Here is a 21,433-nt window from a genome sequence, read left to right on the forward strand (position 1 = left end):
TAAAAGACATAGGCTAACAGACTGGATACGTAAATAGGACCCATCATTTTGTTGCATACAGGAAACCCACCTCAGTGACAAAGACAGACTCTACCTTATAATAAAAGGCTTGAAAACAATTTTTCAAGCAAATGGTCCTAAGAAACAATCTTGAGTAGCCACTCTAAAATCTCCAGCCTGAGAACACCAAGGGAGGGACTCATGGCTCCACCTGTATAGGTAGTTGAGGGTGGCCTTGCCTGGCATCAGTGGAAGTGGAGGGTCTTGGTGCCTGAAAGTTTGGATTCCCTAGTGTTGGGGAATTTGAGAGCGAGAAGGCAGGAATGAGAGGATGGTGGGAGCACACCCTCATAGTAGTAGGAGGAGAGGGGATGGGGTAAGGGGTTTTGGGGGAAATGGGAGAGGAGATTACATTAAAAGGTAAATAAATAAAATATCCAATTTTTTTTAAAAAAAAAAAAAAAAAAACAGATAATGGGTCTGCCAATTGTAGTTGAGCAGTCGAGACTTTTTGTCAACAATTTATTACAGGGATTTCGTATAATCCCCAAGGACAAGGTATTATGGAAGAGGCCCATGAAACTTTAAAAAGATTGGTGAGACATACTGTTGCTGAGACAAAGAATGATGCCAACCTGTGAGCTTACTGAGTGCCCTGACAAGGGTGACTGGAGAGCTGTATTGGACATATGTTACTGACCCACCTTTGCTTGACTATATCCCAGATGGGACAAGCTGCCTTGCCTCAAGATTTTAGACCTTGTGAGATAGAGAATCAAAAAGAGAAACTATGTCTCTTGTATTCTTCTTAAAGGTGCCCAGCTATTAGGATTCAATCATGTACTGGTCTAGAAATCACTCCAATATGGGAAATAACAGTCTATTTTTGGAAGACTGGATCTGGACTTTGTCAGGAACATGTTTGGAAGCTGGCTGTAGCTCACTATGATGTTATTATAGCAAGAGATAAAGTTGGGACAGGATCTGGATTTCAAACAAGAGTTAGTGCATGTTTTAAGGCTCTTTTAATTGTCAAGCTAAAATTATTTTTTTTCTCTTCTACAGCATTTATTGTAAGTTGCATTGATTGTATAATTTTCAATTATGTTAGTTTGTTGAAACCTGGCATGTCTGTTACAAGGGTCTATCAACCAGCTTTTGTCTTACTGCCCTGAGTATTAAAAAAAACCTTGATTCTCTGAAAAAAGCTTGAAAGTGCCAGAAGAAGTGAATTAGGGTTTAAGCAGAATCAAGAGGGTAGCAGGCTTGATTATTGTTAGTATAAAAGCTTTAATTCCATTAATTGCTAGCACCACTGCTTCTGCAATAACATTGACACAAGGAGCTAAGATAACTATTTTTGTTAACCATCTAGCAAAAAATGTTTCTAATGTATTGAGTGTACAAAAGGATTTATATAGGTATCTGGAACAACAAATGACACCCTATAACCCATTCAAATTATCTGAAGGAGGTCCAGGGTTCAAGAGTTAGGAGCCATCCCAAGTGTTATGACAAATATTACTGGAGTAGTGTTACTCTTGAAATTCACAATGATTGCCATTATAATTAGAAAAAAGTTTAAAGACACCTGTAGGATATTTGGCATAATCCTAATACCTCTCTGGGTGTGTTAACTTTGCATAATGAGATTATAAATTTAAAGAAGGCTGATTTGTTGACCTTTGATGCTGCAGATAATTATGATAAAATTATCCATGGCCTGAGCTCAGTATTTCCATTTTGGACAAACCTCACGAATTGCATACATAGGTTGATCAGGCTAGCCCTTCTTGTCCTGGGAATACTTTTATTCCTGCCCATTGTGTTAAAGCTTATTTTCAACAACATCAACATGTTGGCAGCCAAAGTACAAGGCTTAAACTTGAAAATGGACCCCCAGACAAAGTTATTAAATTAACAGGCTGGCAAGCCAAGGACAGGAAAGATTCTGCTCAGAGCCTTACCAACCTAAGACAGAAGTACATTGCCTTTGATAATGCATGTTCCATGACGGGTAAGGAAGGCATTCTTGTCAAAATGACCCAAGACAGGCTCGATCTTGTTAATGAAATAAAAAAGGGGGGAGGTGGAGAGCCTTTGGGGCTGCTTGGCAAGAAGCTGACATGGGCCAAGGACAAGGAAAGGAGCTGCTTGACAGGAATGTGACATCAGCCAAGGACAAGGAAGTAGGCTTCAAGCAGTAATCTGAAATTAGACTAGAACAAAGAAGTAATCTCAGGTAGGAGTCTAAATCTTAGGCTACAACAAAGAAGTAATCTCAGGCAGGAATCTAAATATTAGGCCATAACAAAGATGTAATTTTAGACAGGATTCTAAATTTTAGACTAGACAAGAAAGTAGGCTTCAGACATAAAAATTACCTTGGGCTAGGATAGGGGAGTAGGCTCTGATACTTTGGTCATTTTGATAAGCCTTTAGAAATAGTGATCAGGGGAGTGTTCACGTAACTGTATTTAATACCTTTCTTTTTCTTTGACTGTTTGTGTTTATTGTATTGCTTGTTCCTCAACTATTTGCATCTATTGTATTGCTAGATGCTCAACCTAGAACTGACCTTATTACATGCATGTAATCAAAATGGTATAAAAGCATAAAAGAAGTGGGGGTATAGGATGGGGGTTCTAGGGAGGGGAAATGGGGAAAGGGGATGATATCTGTACTGTAAATAAATAAAATATCCAATAAAAAATTGATGAGCTCAGTGTCTCAGGGCACTGCAAAGAGGGCAGTAATAGAGGCTTCTATCTAGGAAACACAGAAGCTTGGGTGACAAGGGAGTCATACATGGATTAACAAGAACCATTTTTTAATGAACTTAAACTGTTTCAATAGGCTGCACTCAAATCCCCCTTAAAAAGTGGGGCTTGAATAGACTGATGGGGGTACAAAGCAAGTGTTCAGCAAATGTCAGTTGTCACAGCAGATATTGTTGGTCTTACTACCATTTCTACAACCTGGGTGGACCCAGGTTGAAGTTTTGAAGATCAACAGTCTTGAAAGCCAAGTCTCGGGAGTTGAAACAAACAGGAACATGAATGGTCTAAAGCATTTTCAAACATTAAATTTTTACACCACTTGGAGAGCTGCATCCTCTACAGCACGTGATAATGAAAAGAAAAATGTCATATAGATAAAGACAGTTGGGAACATCATACCTGGAGTTTGTTTGTTTCTTGTTGCTATCAGAAGTGGTTTTCACAGTCATGGGTGTTCGTTGACATCCTGTGATTATTTCTCCTACCTAAAATAAAAATATGACATTTGTAGACTGCTGTATTCTTCCATGATGTGTCCTTAAAATAACAAGCATCATAGGTCTCTGTAATTTTTTTAAGCTATAAAGCATCTAAGTTTCTCTCTCTACGTATTCCATGACATAATGTCATAATTTAAACTTCTTAAATACAATAGTCTTGCAAAACCTCAAGCTATCAAAGGAGTGCCAAAGCCAAGCATTCAGATTTAGTGAACTAATTTATTCCCAAATGTATTTTTATCTGAGAGCCAACAAGATGCCAATCGATTAAGAGAAGTGTTGAAGGTGGGATGTTGATGTGAGCAGACCCTGCCTGGGTGTTGCTCCATAGGAAAGTGCTGCACAGAAAGCACCCTAGGAGGGAGTGTCAGCACCCTACTCCCTGTTAGATCTCTTGTTGCTTCTGCTTTGAAATTTGGAGGGAAACAAACTGTGCTCTCAAAGGTTCTTTCTGGGTCTGAACATTCTGTAATTCTATTACTTCTTTTACACTAGGTAAGTTCAGTGTTAAGTATGTTCAGACCTCAATGAACAAATCTGATTAATCCCATCCAACAAAGACTGTTCAAAGGAAAAGAGGTCATCTAATTTGTGTCCTCAATAAGTGTTTAAGCTCTCTCAGTGGAGGAGGAGGAGGATCCACTACTCTGTATCAGATCTCAGCTGTACCACAAGCCTAAACTAAACCTTATTATCTTTGTCACATGCTTTACTTATGACTTCCTTCAGCCCTAAGCAGCGTTCCTGAGACAGGGATTATTTGCAGTCTGGATTGGGGCCTTTAAAACCCACTCTTTGTATTATGTGGGTCTGGAAAACAATTCAGGGTCATTAGTCCTTTTCATTCAAACGTCATGGAGAGCTATCATCTCTCAGTCACGCTTATCATCTCCTTCTTTTTGACAGAAAGAAGATTCATTCTGAGACACACCCTCCCAGGAGAAAGAGGAGGAAGTTATTGTTTTGAAAGCTGCCATCCACCTGCCATCTTTTTCTCTTCTGTCTGAAGATACTCGGTGTGTCACAAAGCTGTTACCCACAGTCCTTAGACTTGGACTCAGAGGTCTTGTCATCACCTGGGTCATGTGATAGCTCAACCAAGCATGCTGGACTCACATTTGCATTTGGGAAGGGAGTTGGCCTGGTTTAGCCACAATCCCAAGTGTGTCCACCTGGATGCATAACCAAATTCATATATAGGAAAATAATTTTTGCCATTTGACTAAAGATTTGGTTTGCACTCTCCACTGAGCCCACGGAAGGGTGGTGGCTCAGGCCTTGGTTAACCCAGCATCATTGCCCAGCTTCTCCTATCTCCCATATCTCCTACTCCTGGGGCCTTCTCTCCCTTCTCAGGAGTTGATCACTGGATGTGCCTTGATATTTTGCATAGTCATTTACATCTTAGAACCTGCTTTTTGGAGTACAGAGGCACCTTAACACCTTTTACTTTTAAAACTCCTTAATCATTTTATTCGGCATTACCGTGAGTTTACATGCATTAAAATATCAGACTTAACTTGCTTGTTCCTTGACTATTTACATCTATTGTATTGTTAGTTCCTCAACCTAGAACTGACCTTAATACTTGCATGTAATTAAAATGGTATAAAAGCAAAAAGGAGGAGGGGGGATGAGATGGGGGATTTCTAGGGAGGGAAAATGGGGAAAGGGGATGACATCTGAAATGTAAATAAATAAAATATCTAATAAAAATCATCAGACTTAAAATAAAATATCAGCTTTGTTGTTGGGACTGCAAATTTTATTTGACTTCCCTTTGTAAACACACTAGCAAGAATGAGAACCTGTACATAATGAGAGTCTTAAAATGCTGGCTTCTAACAGTTATTTGTCACATATTAGGCACACAGATTCTCTGTTTTTGTGGAAATGCAAATAGATTCACAGATTTGGAACTTTTCTTCACAGAAAATTTGCTGTGCACCAGAATCTAAATGTGCTTCTTATTTTTAAAAGATATTTTCAGCACAGTTTGTTTCAGGGACAATTTTAAGTTTGAAAGTTACAGGGAATCAAGACATCAGCCATGAGAAAAAAATTCGGACACTGGCATTTCTGTTAACATGAGAGTCCATCATCATCAGCTTTCCCATCAAGCACAGGGAGATCCTGTCTGGTAGGGTTTAGACTCAGAGGGCAAGGGTCCTGTCATTCATTTCCCCATAGCCCCGTGGCTATGCTTCCTCTAGTTGGCAATGCTCTTTGAGTAGTGTCTTATTTATTTGTCCCATGTATGTTTAGGAATAACTAATGGAAAAGTTCTAAGGTCCGAAATATGTTCAATAAATTAGATAATGTGAGACTAACAGTTTCCTGAGCCCACAGAGAGAAATGTAATCAACTCCTCGAAAATTTAATTCTAAAACAGGCACAGAGCTCCAAATTAACATTTTAATGCTGATACATTGCTTTAACTCTTGGAGGCTTGCTCTTGGGAGCTGGGATAGAACAGGGATGCAGAGAGATGGTTTAGTTTTCCACAGAATATGCAAACCCCACCTAAAGCTTTTCTGAACACTGGTTTTCCAACCTTTGCTTGACTAGCAGCCTGAGTCCCAACTCAGTCTTTTTACCTCCTGCGGCAGTAGCCTGAACTCAGAACTTCTTCTATATGGGTGCTAGTAAAATGCGTGTGGCTGTTTAACTAACAGTAAATGGCACTCACTCTGAGACTCTGGCTGTGTTGTGAAGCAGCTACAAAAGAGAAACTAAGCTCTTGATCCCCGCCCTTAAAAAAAAAAAAAAACAAAAAAAAAACAAAAAAAAACAAAAAAAACACAGAAGCGTAGAAACTGCCAATCTATGACTATTTCCAGTGCCTAGGAGAATAATTTAATATGGTTCAAATCAATAGTAACTTATATGCATCTAGATAAATAAGCATAGACAATCATTGTTTTAGTTGAAAACTTGCTTAAAAATTAAAAGAATAAACAGATGGGAAGAAATGAAACAGAAGGATATTTACTGAGGAAAGTCCACAACAATCTGTAGTTACACACATTAATCGTAAACTCTGAGTCACATTAGTGCATCAGTGCCGCATTAAGAAAAGAAATTGTAGCACGTGGAGTCACTAAGCACACGCAAGCCCAGATTTGAATTTTCTCCATGTCTTCCATCCTCCCTCACAAAGAGCTCCACTCCGCATTTACTGAGCCTCACAAAAAGCATCACATGGGGAGGGGGTGAAGGATACTTTTCAGAAATCTTTAACCAGTTTTACCAGTGAACAAACCACGGATGCTAACTGACCTCCAATTGACCCAATTGAGCATTGCAAACATCATTGTTTATCAAGCAATATCCAAATGTCAGCTTCAACATTTATGGTGGATATCCATGTGATAAGATTGCTTTCGATGTTTATGTTTGCTGTCTTCAGCAAATGATGATCACAGCATGCCTGTACTACTCTGCATCAGGAGCATAGGAGAGTACATAATTTAAGATTATAGCCATGCCTTGACTTAGGCTATAAAAGTTGATTATCCAAGGTAAACATGTTAGGCTGTTACATGGTTCTCTAAAGGGCAGGTTAAACTAAAAGGCTGAGTATGCAGTAGGATGGCAGTCTTAAGTCTTAGGTGACCTTAAGATATATTATTAACTCAGCTATCAAGTCCTGCAAAATGCCAGTCTCTTAGAAAGTAAGAGATCAGTAATTAACTCTTTTCTTTCTTTCTTTCTTTCTTTCTTTCTTTCTTTCTTTCTTTCTTTCTTCCTTCCTTCCTTCCTTCCTTTTTTCCTTTCTTCCTTCCTCTCTTTCTTTCTTCCTTCCTCTTTCTTTCTTTCTTTCTTTCTTTCTTTCTTTCTTTCTTTCTTTCTTTCTTTTAAATTTGACCCTGCTTCTTAAATATAATGTGCATGAAAATGACAATAAATTGCTCTTGGAGACTTCACTTTTTCCCAAAGTTTTAAATGTTACTTCCATTGGGCTTGGTTAATAAAACATTTGGTAAGCATCTAGTATGGGTTAAGCACTAAGGGAGAGATAGAGACTGAAAGATTAGAAATACCCTCTGGTCATTTCACAAAGGAAAAAGATACAACTAACTGAAATACCTGGATAGATCTAACTGAAAGAAAGACATAACCAGGGCTCTAAGAAATCCTATTAAGGCACATCATGTTTCATGATGGAAGGAAACATATATGTTTTCCAGAAGACAGAAATAGAGAATGTTTCTAGGAAAGACAAAAGCAGGATAAAGACAGTAAAGTAAATGAGTACACAAGTCACATGGGGCCAGGCTGGTCACTCCTGGGGATGAGGCTGAAGACCTGGCAGCACATGAGCTGCATCCCTGTGAAGCGTTCAAGCTTCTCATATGAGGTGACAGAAGCTTTGCAGTAAGTTACTCTCTTGTTCATGCAAGCTCATGAGGAATATTTAAACTTCCTCATTCACTTAGGCAAAGTGTGTGATAGCAAGAACACCTGTAAAACCTCATCAATTTAACCTGCTTTGTAAGATAACTGTGTATGTGAAAATTACATTTCCTTACAGAGTTCACTGTCTCTCAGTTTTAACTTTGACCTCTATTAAAACTTGGTAAATCAAAAAGACTCTGAGATTCCATCTTACACCTATCAGAATGGCTGAGTTCAAAATCTCAAGTAACAGCACATGTTGGCACTCTTCCATTGGAATGGAAAGAAAACCCATGGGAAACATTCCTACATTGCTGGTGGGAATGCAAACTTGTACAACCACTTTAAAAAGCAATTTGATGGTTTCTCAGACAATTGGGAATTGATCTACCTCAAGACCCTGCTCTACCACACCATTCAAACAATGTTCCACAGTACCACAAGGACACCTGCTGAACTATGTTCATAGCAATTTTCTTTGTAATTGACAAATTTAATTTGTAATCACAACTGGAAACAACTTAGATGTCTCTCAACCGAAGAATGGATAAAGAAAACGTGGTACACTTACACAATGGAATATTACTCGGCCTTTAAAAACAATGACATCATGAAATTTGCAGGCAAATGGATAGAACTAGGAAAGATCATCCTGAGTAAGAAAATTACAGAAAAACAAACATGGTGTGTACCCATTTATAAGTCGATATTAGCCATAAAGTGGAGAATAACCATGCTTCAATCCATAGACCTAAAGAAGCTATGTAACAAGGAGAGCCCAAGTGGGGACACCTGAATCTCACTGAATAGGGGAAATAGAATAGACACTGGGGTGGACGGATGGAGGGAACTGGGTTGGGGAGGGGATGAGGAGGGAATCAGGAGAGATGTAGTGGGGCAAGGATGAAGGGAGAAAGTACTAGGAGAGAACAATCCATGGGATGGGGATGACATCTCTGGGACAAGCTAGAAACTTAGGACAATGGACACTCCCAGGAATCTATGAGGGTGAACCTAGCTAAGACTCCTAGCAATGGAGAATATGGAACTTGAAGCAGCCAACTCCAGTAACCAGAAAAGACTCCAATATAGGGATGGGGACACTAACTCAAAATCTTTGACCCACAATTGTCCTGCCTACAAGATGTGCAGGCATAAAGATATATCAGAAATTGAAGGAATGGCTAACCAATGGCTGGCCCCAGCTTGAGACCAATCCTCAATTGGGAGAGAGCCCATCCCTGACACAATCAATGATACTCTGCTATGCTTGCAGACAGGTGACTAGCATAATTGTTATCTGAGAAGCTTCACCCAACAGAAGATGAAAACAGATGTAGAGACGCACAGCCAAACATTAGGCAGAGCTTAGGAAATCCTGTTAGAGAGTGGGAGGAAGGATTGAAAGAACCAGAGAGGTCAAGGACACCCGGAGAAAGCACTACAGAATCAACTAACCTTAGAGCCCCACAGAGACTGAACAGACAAACAGAAAGCGTATATGGGACTCATCTAGGCCCTCTGCATGTATGTAATAGTTGTGCATCTTGGTCTTCATGTGGGACCCCAAACAGCAGGAGCAGCGGCTGTCTTTGACTCTGTTGCCTGCCTGTGAATCTCTTTCCTTAACTGAGCTGCCTTGTCTAGCCTCAATAGAAGACAGGGCTAGTCCTGCTGCAAACTGATATGCCAACGTGCATTGATCTTTCTGGGGGGACTCTCCTTTTCTTAGGAGAAAGGAAGGGGATGAGGGTGAGAGAAAGAGGGACTGGGAAGAGAGGAGGAAAGGGAAGCTTTGATTGGGATATAAAGAAAATTAATTCATTCATTAATTAAAAAAAACTTTTCAATGAAAAGTTTACTTGAAGCCTTTCAATATGCTTCTAAGTACTTTTTGGTTTCCATCTTTTTTTCTCACGTGGGCAGCCCTATACACACTAAACCAGTGTATACGTTCTATGCTGTTTCTACTACTGCCCTTGCTGGTTCTGGGTGAGATGCTAACTGACCTGCCCTGTGCTTCTCAGACACTTAGGTACTATTAGAACAAAGTTCAATACTTTCTACACAAGTCTGCATATAGTAGCCTGGGGGTCCAGTCTTTCAGCAGATGTTTTCTAGCTAATTCTTGCATTCTGGCAAGTTTTGAGTTTGTACTGACTGGTCACAGAGCATTTAGGTTTTTCTGGTTGTTGTTGGTAGTGTTATGCATGTGCTTGTGCGTGTATGTGCGTGTGTGTGTGTGTATGTGTGCACGCGCGTGTGCGTGTGTATGTATGGTACTGGGGTAAACCCCATTTTTGTGCATGCTGATCAGATGCTCTGATGCTAAACTGTGACTCATCACTGTATACTTCTCTATATGTAATTCATTTACAGAATCCATGTTTAAGGGAGGTTGGCAGCATTCCAGGAACTGACGTAGGATCTAGGATAACATGGAGCTACGGATGAACAATAACAACTGTCTAATGTTCCATTATATATTATACATATATACAGTTCTGTAATGAACTATTTATAGAAACACAATATTTTACAATTTCTCAATAATTATACCATGTTAGATACACATTGCATAAATTAGGATCATTGATTGATTTTTTTCTACAGAGTAAAAATTACAATTATGAAGTCACAGCATATATTTTAAGGTTTGATATAGGATGACAGTTTTTATTCCCGAAAGGATTAGATCACTTCTCATTTCCCTTAGCAGTTTATGAGAGGACTCTTCCATTGTAGTCTCACTGGCATTGAATTTTTAAACTGTTTTTGATGGAAAATTGGCAGTGCTGTTTGCTTCTGAAAGAGCAAAATTGCTGAGGAAGGGGAATGAAAAGATGGTTTGCTCTGCCCTGCAAACTTCTCAATACTCATGAAATTTTTCCTGTAGAATATATCTATGCAAATAAGCATAAAGCTTAAAAGTTGAATAGGCATAGTATTTTTTTACTATAAAATGTAGTGCATATTTATCTTGTCTTTTGAATTTCTCTTGCAAGGACTATTCCCAGTACATCTGGATGGTTTTCAGGTTGTTTTATGAAACATTTTTGTGATGTATGAATATTATCTCCTACCTGGTCTTTTGTGTATGTTTTTTCTGCCAGTGGTACAGCAGCAATAAGAAAAAAAAACTCAACTGAATACTGAGTTGTTTATTTACTTAATGTATGTTTTATCCTCACTACAATGTAAACACCACAGGGCAGAAATATTTTTGCTGGGCAGACACTAGGGCCTCAATAGCTTTTATTAACTAATGGATAAAAGTTAAACAAACAACAAATCCTGTAGCTTTAAATTAACTATTAAATCATAATTAAAACTACAGGAACTGGCCACCATTTCATGTCTGGAAAATGAAAAAATGAAAGTGGGTATTTAACTTTATTTCTCCATTAAAATAATATTAATTATTAAATCTATATGAAATTTATCTTGATGTGTGGTATTAAATAAGATAACATTAAATTAAAAAGTGTGAGAACAGACTGCTCAGTGGTTAAGAGTACTTGCTGCTTCTTCTAGAGAATGGGTGTTTGATTCTGCACACACATGGGGTGGTTCACAGCTACCTGTAACTCTAGCACCGGGGGATCCAATTCTATCCTCTGGCCCCAACAGGTCCTGTACATATGCGGCATACACAAGACAGCACACATGCATGTAGATATATTTTTTAGAAATCTGTTAAAAGATAAATTATCTCAAGTAGAAAATACTCCAAATGCTTATTGCATAATCATTTATACATTTCCTGTGTTTGCTAAATATATTTATCCAACCAGTTTCAATGAAGGAGTCAATAGTGGTTTCTGGTTGTTTCAACTCACCACTGGAGTAGAGGCATTGTTTGTTTTAGGGAGCTAATGGTCTGGTAAAATGGGTAAAAGGCCACGGGCAGAATTAGGACTATGGGATATAGGCATAAAGCACCCCCGAAGTACTATGCTCCAATGTCTATTGGCCTAGGTTCAATTCCCACGACAGTGTCATTTGAGCTAGAAAAGGATTATAGGTTGAAAAATATGGAAATATCTTCCAAATAAAGGGAAAGCCTGGGCGAAATGCTTGAAAGTGGGAGAGAGTTGAGAGTTCCAGAACAGTAGACAATTCTAGGCTACATAGGTCTGAAGCAGGGATACCAGAAGGGGTGGAGGTGAGAGCTGAGCTTACAGACTGAAAGTGCAAGTTTATAATCCACCAGTATGGCTGAAATTTTATTCTATGGATGAAAAGGACACACTCATAGGCTTCAGGACGGGAAAAGTGGCATCCCGAAGTTGGCGGTTTGAGAGGGTTTCTGAGCAGCACAGGATGTATCCAAGGAAAGAACGCCTGAAAAGAATAATACCATTCATAGAAAGACTTAAGATATAATGATAGTGGTGACAGAGAAGTCAGTAAGTTATAAAAGAGAAAGAAGCCAGCAGGCTGGAACATGGAGAGGAAGAACAGTGGGAGACAATGACAATGAGAGTCAAAAAGAAAAGTTATGGGGAATATATAATAAGAACAGAAGGGAAATGAGCGCATCCTTTAAGTGAAAATCCTGACATACACATTCAAGTTAGAAGTGAAAAAGCCAATCATAAGCCAATTTATCAGGTAGGATCAGGCAGCAGTTAGTAAGGGGGAGGATACAGGATAGAGGAGGTAAGAGAACAAAGATAAAATGTAAGGAACAGGAAAACAGAGTGGTGTATGCACAAGGATGGTCAGGGAAACAATGGTAATACAGTACACGACTTCACGGAGCTATAGAAAGAGCATGGGTAAGGAGGGCTGGCCCAAAGAAGCTCACACAGTGGAAAGATTAAACAGATTATAAAGAATCTACTGAGCTTATAAAAACAAATTTTTATAGTATGGCATGCATGCATACATAATACATACATACACAGATACACGAAAGGTGTTAAAGACTAGCAACAGGAAGCGGACACTAGAGAGTGTTTGATCTATGGTGGAAGTGGTAGCAATAAACAAGAGGCACGTTTATATGAATTTTTCCTTCAAGGCTCTTTCTGAGCTTCGAGCCATAAAAGAATATGTGCCCCTACTGGCCTGGGGAGTCAAAAGCTGGAATGTGAGCTCACCAGAGTATTACAAGTAAAGATTCCACAGAGGGAGACCCCAAGTTAAGCATATAAATGCTACTTAAATTCTTGCTTGGTCTACATGCGAGGTAGTGATCACAATGCACACAAATGCAAGGACAGAACAAAACAATGAAGAGATTTTGGCTAAAACCAAGCTCAAAAACTGTGTATAGTCTAATAAAATGCCACTCAAAAGGTCAAGGGTGACATATGCATCACAGGCATTCAAGGCTCAGGGAACATTGTAAAAGAGTGGGTGCAGAGATATATGTGCCAGAAATAAGAGAGGACTGGGGCAAAATGGTATATTCTGAATATAATAGGACCACTGCAGCTGAGAACTCCAAACAGCTGTGCTTGCCTGCAAATCAACCCACTCGACACTTCATGCAGGAAATGAAGTGGGGAGATCTCACAGGCTCCCACCCCATGAGGAGCAACTGACAATTGGTGCCTTCTAGGGAAGGGGGACTCCATTTTCTTTAAAGTTATAGTCCCTGGAAGGTCGACGATGTGCCAGTGGATGGCCCCAGACTGTGAATTGGACCAGGTATGGGAGCATGAGGTTGGTATGAGGGTGAGTCATGGGGTGTGGATCTAGGAGAAGAGAGAAGTGAGTGTGATCAAAATACCTTGTATGTGTGCAAGGAGGGGTTATGAGAGGGTTTGGACAGAGGAAGAAGGAGAAATGATGACATAATTTCAAAAATAAAAGCAAAACAGCTCCTTTAAAAAAAAAAAAAAGAGTGAATACAATTATATTTAAAAGCAAAGACTGTTGACAACCCATATCCAAAATAAAGTTTCTTCAAAGGCGAGCTCCATATGTGGCCAGGCTGGAAGTACTAATTCTGGATTTGAGCTATTGGCAAGAAACACCTGGAAAACATAGCAATGCCAAATGAAACAGCTATTGTCTATAGTGTCTAGCAGGCAACAACTGTAATCTGTAAGAGTAAGGAGATAAACAAACTGAGCCCCATTGAACACTCCCTGGATGCATGTTAAAAATAGAAAACAAACAAACTTCTAAATGCATAAAAATAACATGTAAAAAGAAAAAAAATTAATTTTCTTTGATAAGAAATTCTAAACAAAATTTGGAAATAAGAAGGGTACCTTTAGTAACTAAAGGTGATGATTGTATCCAGTAACTAGGTATCTTTGTTAGGGCCCATTTGTTTTTTTCTAAAATCACTTTTATTTTTCTATATGCTAGTGTGTAATCTTGGTTATGGTATGGTGAGGTGGATACCATTTCCTGGCAGGATATCCAAATCTGGGACTGTTTAAGGACGGAGAAACAAACCCAGCAAAAGCATGCATCATTGCTTTCTGACCCTGACTACAGACACCATGTGACCACTTCCTCATGCCTCTGCCATTCAGTCTTCTCCACTATGATGAACTGTAACCTGGAAATGTGAGAGAATTAATCTTCCTTAAGATGCTTTAACTTAATCAAAATAATCCCCAACAGACATGCTCAAGAGGCCCACCTCCCAGGTGATTCTAACTTTTCCCAAGCTGAAATTTATCACTGACCATGGCAGTGACCAACTGCTTCTACAGAGGGTTCAAGGAAACTCAAAGAGGAAAGCAAAGCCTGTGGTGCTAGGCCTACATATCTACACAAGGAACTGCTTCATGTCATACAGCAAATCTATTTAAAATGGGATCTACCTAAGGGTAAAAGCTAACACTACACTGAAGCTGAATTATTCTGGTCATTCGTTGGGTTTTTATATAAACTTGAGAACCAATACATCAGTTTCCATGACAGAGCCTTGTTGGGACGATGCTGGGAATGTACTGAATCCACAGGTTAGCCTGAGCTCTTAATTGGGCAAATTTTCCCAGTCATGGAATCTCTCTCTCTCTCTCCATTATAATGTGTATAATGCTTATCTCTGCATAGAAACTAAGGCTCTTTCATGTCATTATAATTACCTTGCTAAAGATAAACCAGAGATTATGCGTGAGAAAGGGGACTGTATTAGTCAGCTTACCTTCACTGTGACAAAAGTACCCACATCAAACAACTTGTAAGTAATAAAGGTTTATTTTTGCTTCAGAGGTTTTGATCCATTGTCACTTGTCCCTGTTGTCTTGGGATTGAGATGGCATACCCATAGTAGGTCATGACAGTAACATGTGGTGGAAGACTTTGTTCTGAAGGGAGCCAAGAAGGGGAGAGTGGAGGAAAGAGTGCGTAAAGGAGAGATGAAAAGGGAAGGAGAATGGAAGGAAGAGGAAAGAGAAAGGTTTTACAACCCCAGTATTCTCAAGAACAACCCTATGACCTGAGTTCCTCCTACAATGTTCTCTATCCCCACAATAGCACTTCAAGCTTGAAACTATGCCTTAAGCACCTGAGCCATGGAGGGTCATTCCAGATGCACATTATCCCAATGACTGGGAGAACATGCCACAATATTAGGAAAAGTGCTTGTGAAAAGGCAGGCTTTGAATTAAGTCCTGATTATGTGTTTCTAGAACGGGAGTGGGACAGTGTCCAGAATATATAATGAAGGGGAAAAAGAGAAAGGTTGCAAAAGCTTATGCCAATGCTGGTCATAGCTGGACCACAGCAGGGAAGATAAACATCAGTCCAAGTGGTATGGAACTCATTTGATGCAGGGGACTTCAGCAAGGGGATAAAAGAATCCATCATTTTAAAGGGAGTTCTCTATGGCTTTTCTATGGGAAAGGAATTGAAATTGAATATGAGGAAGAAAGGTGAGAAGGTGTGGAGGGTAGTTTAGTTGAGAGCTCACATTGCTTTAAATGGAGGTGCCATCTTCTGAGATGAGTATGACTCTGGTAGAAGCAGGTGTAGAAAAGAAAATGGGTTTCTTGTGCCAGACTATGCATGGATGCAAGATGGAGCATGCAGTCTACACTGACCTTGTACTTATGATTCTTGTCACTTGGAAGGTACATACAGTGTCCTTGATTCCGATGCATGCAATCTTTAATGATATTTATGCATTTTATTAAAAAAGTAGCATGGGACTTCCCTTTGTTTCAATAGCATATTGGAATAGCCTTTTTATTTCCTCAAGTTTAATTGTTGGTTTCCTCTATGTTTTATATTTAGTTTTATTTGTGTTGACTATTAAGTGTAATGTCTATAATTTTTTTTTCTTTGGGAATGAAAATCAAAAATTTTCCAAGGTTTTGTTTACTCTGAGGCTATAGTCTATAAAGCCATTAATATTTTATAAGAAGACATTTAGCCTCCTGGCAAGGGATATGTTCGCTATAGTATTGAACTACTTCTCACATTTTGTTGATTGTATCCATGAAAGAAAGAACTCTGTGTGGTTTTCTAGTATAACTGGTTCTACTGATATTTCTAAATATTATGGTTTTGTACACAATTAATGAGCATCCTAGTGTAGGAGAAGCATTTGAAGTCATCTTTATATTGCCTTTCTAATATGAACATTATGGTGTTATAGTTGCTTTCCTTATTGCTGTGATAAAATAACCCACAGAAGCATGAAGAAAGGTTTTCTTCATGAAGAAAGGTTTTTTATGTTAGTTCATAGTCTGAGGGTATAGTCCAGCATAGCAGAGAGAACATACTGGTGAAAGCATGAGGCAGCTGGTCACACTTACTTTGTCCACAGTCAGGAAATAGACATAGATGAATGCTTGTTCACAGCTGGTTTCCAATTATTTTATGCAGTCCAGGACCCTGGTCCCAGTGCTAAAGCCACCTGCATTGCCAGCGGGCCTCTCCTCGGTTGGAACTCTTTGGTAACTTCCTCACAGATGCTCCCAGAAAAGTGTCTCCCAGGTGATTCTAAACCCCATCAAGTAGACAATGAAGGTCAAGTGCCATGAAGAGACTCTGCCTGCAATCAATGCTACTTTGTTTTAAGTTCTGTCAACTGATATGAATTTAGCTGAAGTGATGCTGGCTTTGCTTAGATACACTCTGTAGAGATTCCCATGTCCTTTAGACTTCAGAATGCAAGCTACATGACAGCTGGTTGCCTCTGTCACCTACTTACCAATGTTTATTGATTTAATGTTTTTCTGTACCTTTCTCAGCTCTTTAATACCATTTTACTGTACTTGTCTTTGCAGTTAATTTCTGTAAGGTATTGTAATTTACATGTTTTAATTAAAATCAGCTTACTTTCTCTGACCTATTTATATTCAGATCAGCATGGATAAGTGCAATAAAAATATTTGGGTAACAAAAATGAAAGTATTTGCATTTGTTCTTCGACACCCTAATTTTTCTATTTCATGTTTTAACCTTAGTCCCCTAGATCATATGTCTTTCTTATACTATCATCTTTACCGTTTTTGCAAGGGAAAGTCATCACTTTGGAGTGTTTTTGTCAAGCAGTTTATTCAGAACAATTGCTATTATCTATGAAACTGCTAAGTGCACTAGAGAGATGGCAGTTCTTCAGCAGCAGAGAGAGAATGATTGAGGGTGGACCAAGTGCAACTAGAAAACAAGATCACTCCTCAAGGTATCATGGGAACAAAGACGAGTTGCAGCCTCCATGCAGGCTGTCTGTGAGGATAGCCTGGGGGGAATCTAAGTATGTTCTGAAAGTAATCTTTTCTCTGCATTTCTAACAATCCAATATAGGTGCCCAGCACATACTAGATGATAATGAAAATTCCTGGGATGAACAGCATAATAAACAATGACTACAGGCTAGCACTGTTGGTAAAAACCTCTAGAGACACCTGTCCCTTCCTGTTATATCTATGAATAGAGGGAAGAAGGTACTGCTGGGGTTGGGTATAATGAGAAAAGGGAAGGATTTGGGAAGCCATCAGAGTCCTCACAACTCATGACTCTAGTCTTTGAGCCAACACAGCAACTTTAAATCTCAGTGGAAGGGAAGAGCCTCCCCAAGAGTCTAAGCCTACTCAAAACAGACTTGCTCCTTGACACATCTGAATCTACAAGAATGGCGGCTATGGACTGAACAGGGAGGGGACACCTGAAAGACACAGATCCTAATTCCACAGTAATTACTTCATCTATGCCATAAGCTTAACAAATATCAGCTGAGTTTAATAAATATTTTACTTGACTAATTAATAATTCAAATGTGTAAACTTCTTTTAGAATTTTGCAGAAACTCTCTATTGCTGAATTCTAGTACCTTACCTTGTACATCTGGAAAGACAAGCGTGCTAAATTATTCCCTCATCTGATATTAATAACTTCCCTATTAGTTATTTATGGGTTCTGCTTATCTTCCCTCATCATCATTTTTGCTTAAGTATACACATTTGACATCCTCACCCTTGCCTGGTAAATAATTTCACTTTTTTTCTGCATGAAACTTCCAAACTGTCTACATCCTTTAGATGTGAATCTGCCTTGACATAAGCCAATTATATTACTTGGAAATCTGGGTGAGTTGAGTCACATTTTATTAATAGTGCTTAGTAATGAGGCCCAGCCATGCAATTAAAATAGACAACTATTTTCTAACAATCCTTATGTCAACTGCAGAGGAATTTTTTCTCTTGTAAAACAGTTCATCTTATTACATAATTTCTGGCATTTACTATATATATATATATACATATATATATGTGTGTGTGTGTGTGTGTATACACACATATATATATTTCTCTTGTACAGCATTTAAGCTCTGACTCTTCTGGAAAGAAGCATTGCATTATTCATATTAAAACATGGAAGCAAAATTTCCTGTTTACCACTTGGCAGTAAGTGTTTATGTGTATATATTAGCTTCCCCTAGACATTTATAATATTTATATGTATGCATATATCTATATATTTGATCTTTTAATTTCAGATTTTTTAAAAAAAATCTCTGGATTTTATTTTTATCTTTCCTTTTATGCTTTCTCTAGATACTTCATTTTTTAAGAAGTGACCTAAAATATTAAGTAGAGTTTCAAAGTTATGATTAGTATATACTATTTGTATAAAGTAATGGACGTATTATCACATTTCTGTACATGGTAAAATGAACTTTTATTGTATTCACTTACACAGCATTATCTTTTCTGCATTTATATATTTATGCATTAACTTATAAATATAACATTATTATTGAAGTAAAAGAGGCTATGAGAGGGATTGAGTTTGAGGGGGTATGGAAAGAACTAGAGGAAAGAGATGTGAGTGATATAATAATATTTTATTTTTTAAAAATTCAAAAAACTAAAATTAATTCAGATGAGAATAAGAAATTACATGCACAAACCATGATATCTAGCTTGAGTTTTAGATCTAACTCAATTTCCCTATATTGTACTGTATTTCTCACTTTTATTATTAGCAAATATATTAATAACCTAGGACAAATGTGTGCTTATTTAAGCAAACACTTATATATTAAAGTGTTTATTTGGATTTTTCATATTATATATTTTAATCATATTCCCCTCTGGAAACTAATCCCATATTCTTCCCACCTCCCTACCCACCTGAGGTTAGAAGGAGAGATGGAGCCTGAGTGTATAAAAGAGGACAGCATTCTGCAGTAGATAATCCATTCCTAGATAAAGGCAGCAGCCCATTCATGATTGTTCCACCCCTATGACCTAAACACCTCCCTCCAGGACCCACCCTCCACCATATCCACATTAAAGAACTAAGGTTCCAACAGAGAAGTTATGAGACATGTGTTCAAAACAGTTCATCTAGAGACAGATCAGAGGGACTCAGCCCTCCTCAAAGGCATGAGCTTACAGAGTTAACACTATTAAATACTACAAAGAGTGGCAATTTCTTAGACTTTTATTGTAAGTGCCCTCTAATTTTTCCTGCTTAGCAATGAGTAAACCAACCAATCAAGAGTAGACTATTCCTTCCCTTAAATGACAGCTGACAGGTCCTTTCCTTGTGCTTGTCTACCTTTAATGGGAAGTTGTCAGGCTAAGCAGCCCTCTCTTTTTTTCCCCTTTAGGAAGTCTGGCTGTTTTGCACATTCATGATCACTCTCAGGAAACTTTATTCTAGCTCCTAGTGCCTCTCAACCACCATTGCTGCCCAACATGCAACTTGTGCTTCAGCAGGCCTTCCTCCTGCCACAGTCACTTCAGGCTACTAGTACTAATTTGGAAGACTCCAAGATGACCTTGTTTGTCTTGCAATTGCTCTCACTTGGGAATGGAGGACTAGCACATCCTTGGTGACACAGCAAAAAGCCTGTGGTTGGCGCAATGCAAGACTTATGACCCGTAAGTATTTAAGACTTGTAATGGGTGACACTGAAAGCCTTTCATATGCAAGAATCCAAGAAGCTTCTCCCATATACCCCACCTTTCATGTTGCAATGTTAAGTACAATGGAGATTCTCCTAAATCATATTTTTAGTCCTAGACTGCTCTGGAAGCAGTACAAAGAGTCTCTGACAGCTGGCAAAAATTAGAAGGTAAGGATACTAAGACCCAAACTTTGGGTGCTTTAACATAAGCTGTTGTGTGCTCACGTATTATCACTCAAAACTCAAAGCAATAGCTTTTGACTTAAGTATCTATAGCTATATGTGTCTGACTTTGAAAACTTAGAGCAATGAGCTTTGGATTATCCCAGTCTTAGAACCATAAAACAATAATTTTGAAAATCTAGAGCTTGCTCTAATCTGAGCACCTAGATAGACACAAGGCTTCTAAAGCCCATGGCAGTGGGCCTCAATTTCTCAGAGCCTAGCGCTGCATATTTCTAGGTTTGTGAGTCGGAACTGTCATGATTTGGAGATATAGAACTCAGGGTATTAACACTAAGGGAGCTGTGCCTTTGCTGTGTATAATCTCTATCTGAATAGAGTAAACCCACCCCCAGCAAACTTCTGATGGCAATGTGATATAGTTAGATGATAAATAGACAAAATACTCTTCCAAATAATGAGAGGGCTGGCCAGGAAAGGCTTACAGACAGATAAAAGATCAAGGTCAGTATATTGAACTGAGGCAATTAAATGACCAAATTTGAGAGACTAGCATTGAGAAACTGTGAAACCTTAGCTGGAGAAAACAGGAGGGAGGCAGAGAAAGAGAAATAGGCAGAACAATAGAATATTTTTCAGGAGCTCATGAAGTGGGAAAGAATGATGAACATCAGAGCCACATGACTCGGATGCCACTCTGGTTGCCCAGGAAACTGGACCTTAGTGATAAAGGGACATGCACAACTAACAAGTAAGGATAGACACTGGGTTGTTTTGTAATCATTGCCATGGAAAATGGTTTCAAAGTGTTCAAGGCAGCTTTGAGCCACAGACAAGAACAACATTCTGAGATTTAACCCTTTGTCCATCCAATAGGCATCTAAGTACACATGGGTTGCTGTGCCTATTGACAATGTACCTATTGACAATGGTATCCTTAATGTTAAATAATAATTTTAGCAAACAACCAGCCTGGAGTTCACGCATACTTCAGTCTCACACAGAGAAAACCCTAAGAATCAGGGTCTCAGGGTAGTAAACAGCAGGGACCTTTTTCATCATTTTAGTTTCTGGTTTCTTATAAGACATTTCGAGGTTGACTTTTTTATCCTACTTTAATTAGCATCAGTGTCAATGTCCTAACCATACCCTTTAAACTTTCACTGTCCTCTAACAGTTTACTGTTAAACTTTTACTGTCCTCTAGCAACATTACTGTTGTTTGCACCACTGGGG

At 38.7% G+C, this 21,433-nt stretch overlaps 1 protein-coding gene across 1 annotated transcript in view; it reads right to left on the reverse strand.

Moving 5' to 3' along the window:
• Nucleotides 1-21,433, reverse strand: part of LOC117701857 (dynein axonemal assembly factor 11-like) — a 71,734-nt gene that overhangs the window by 14,812 nt on the left and 35,489 nt on the right. Inside the window, 1 exon segment of the mRNA XM_076706306.1 lies at nucleotides 3,180-3,265. Within this exon segment, the coding sequence (XP_076562421.1) occupies nucleotides 3,180-3,265 (86 nt within the window).

Source organism: Arvicanthis niloticus, unplaced genomic scaffold (genome assembly GCF_011762505.2).
Source record: "Arvicanthis niloticus isolate mArvNil1 unplaced genomic scaffold, mArvNil1.pat.X pat_scaffold_282_arrow_ctg1, whole genome shotgun sequence".
Classification (NCBI taxonomy): domain Eukaryota; kingdom Metazoa; phylum Chordata; class Mammalia; order Rodentia; family Muridae; genus Arvicanthis; species Arvicanthis niloticus.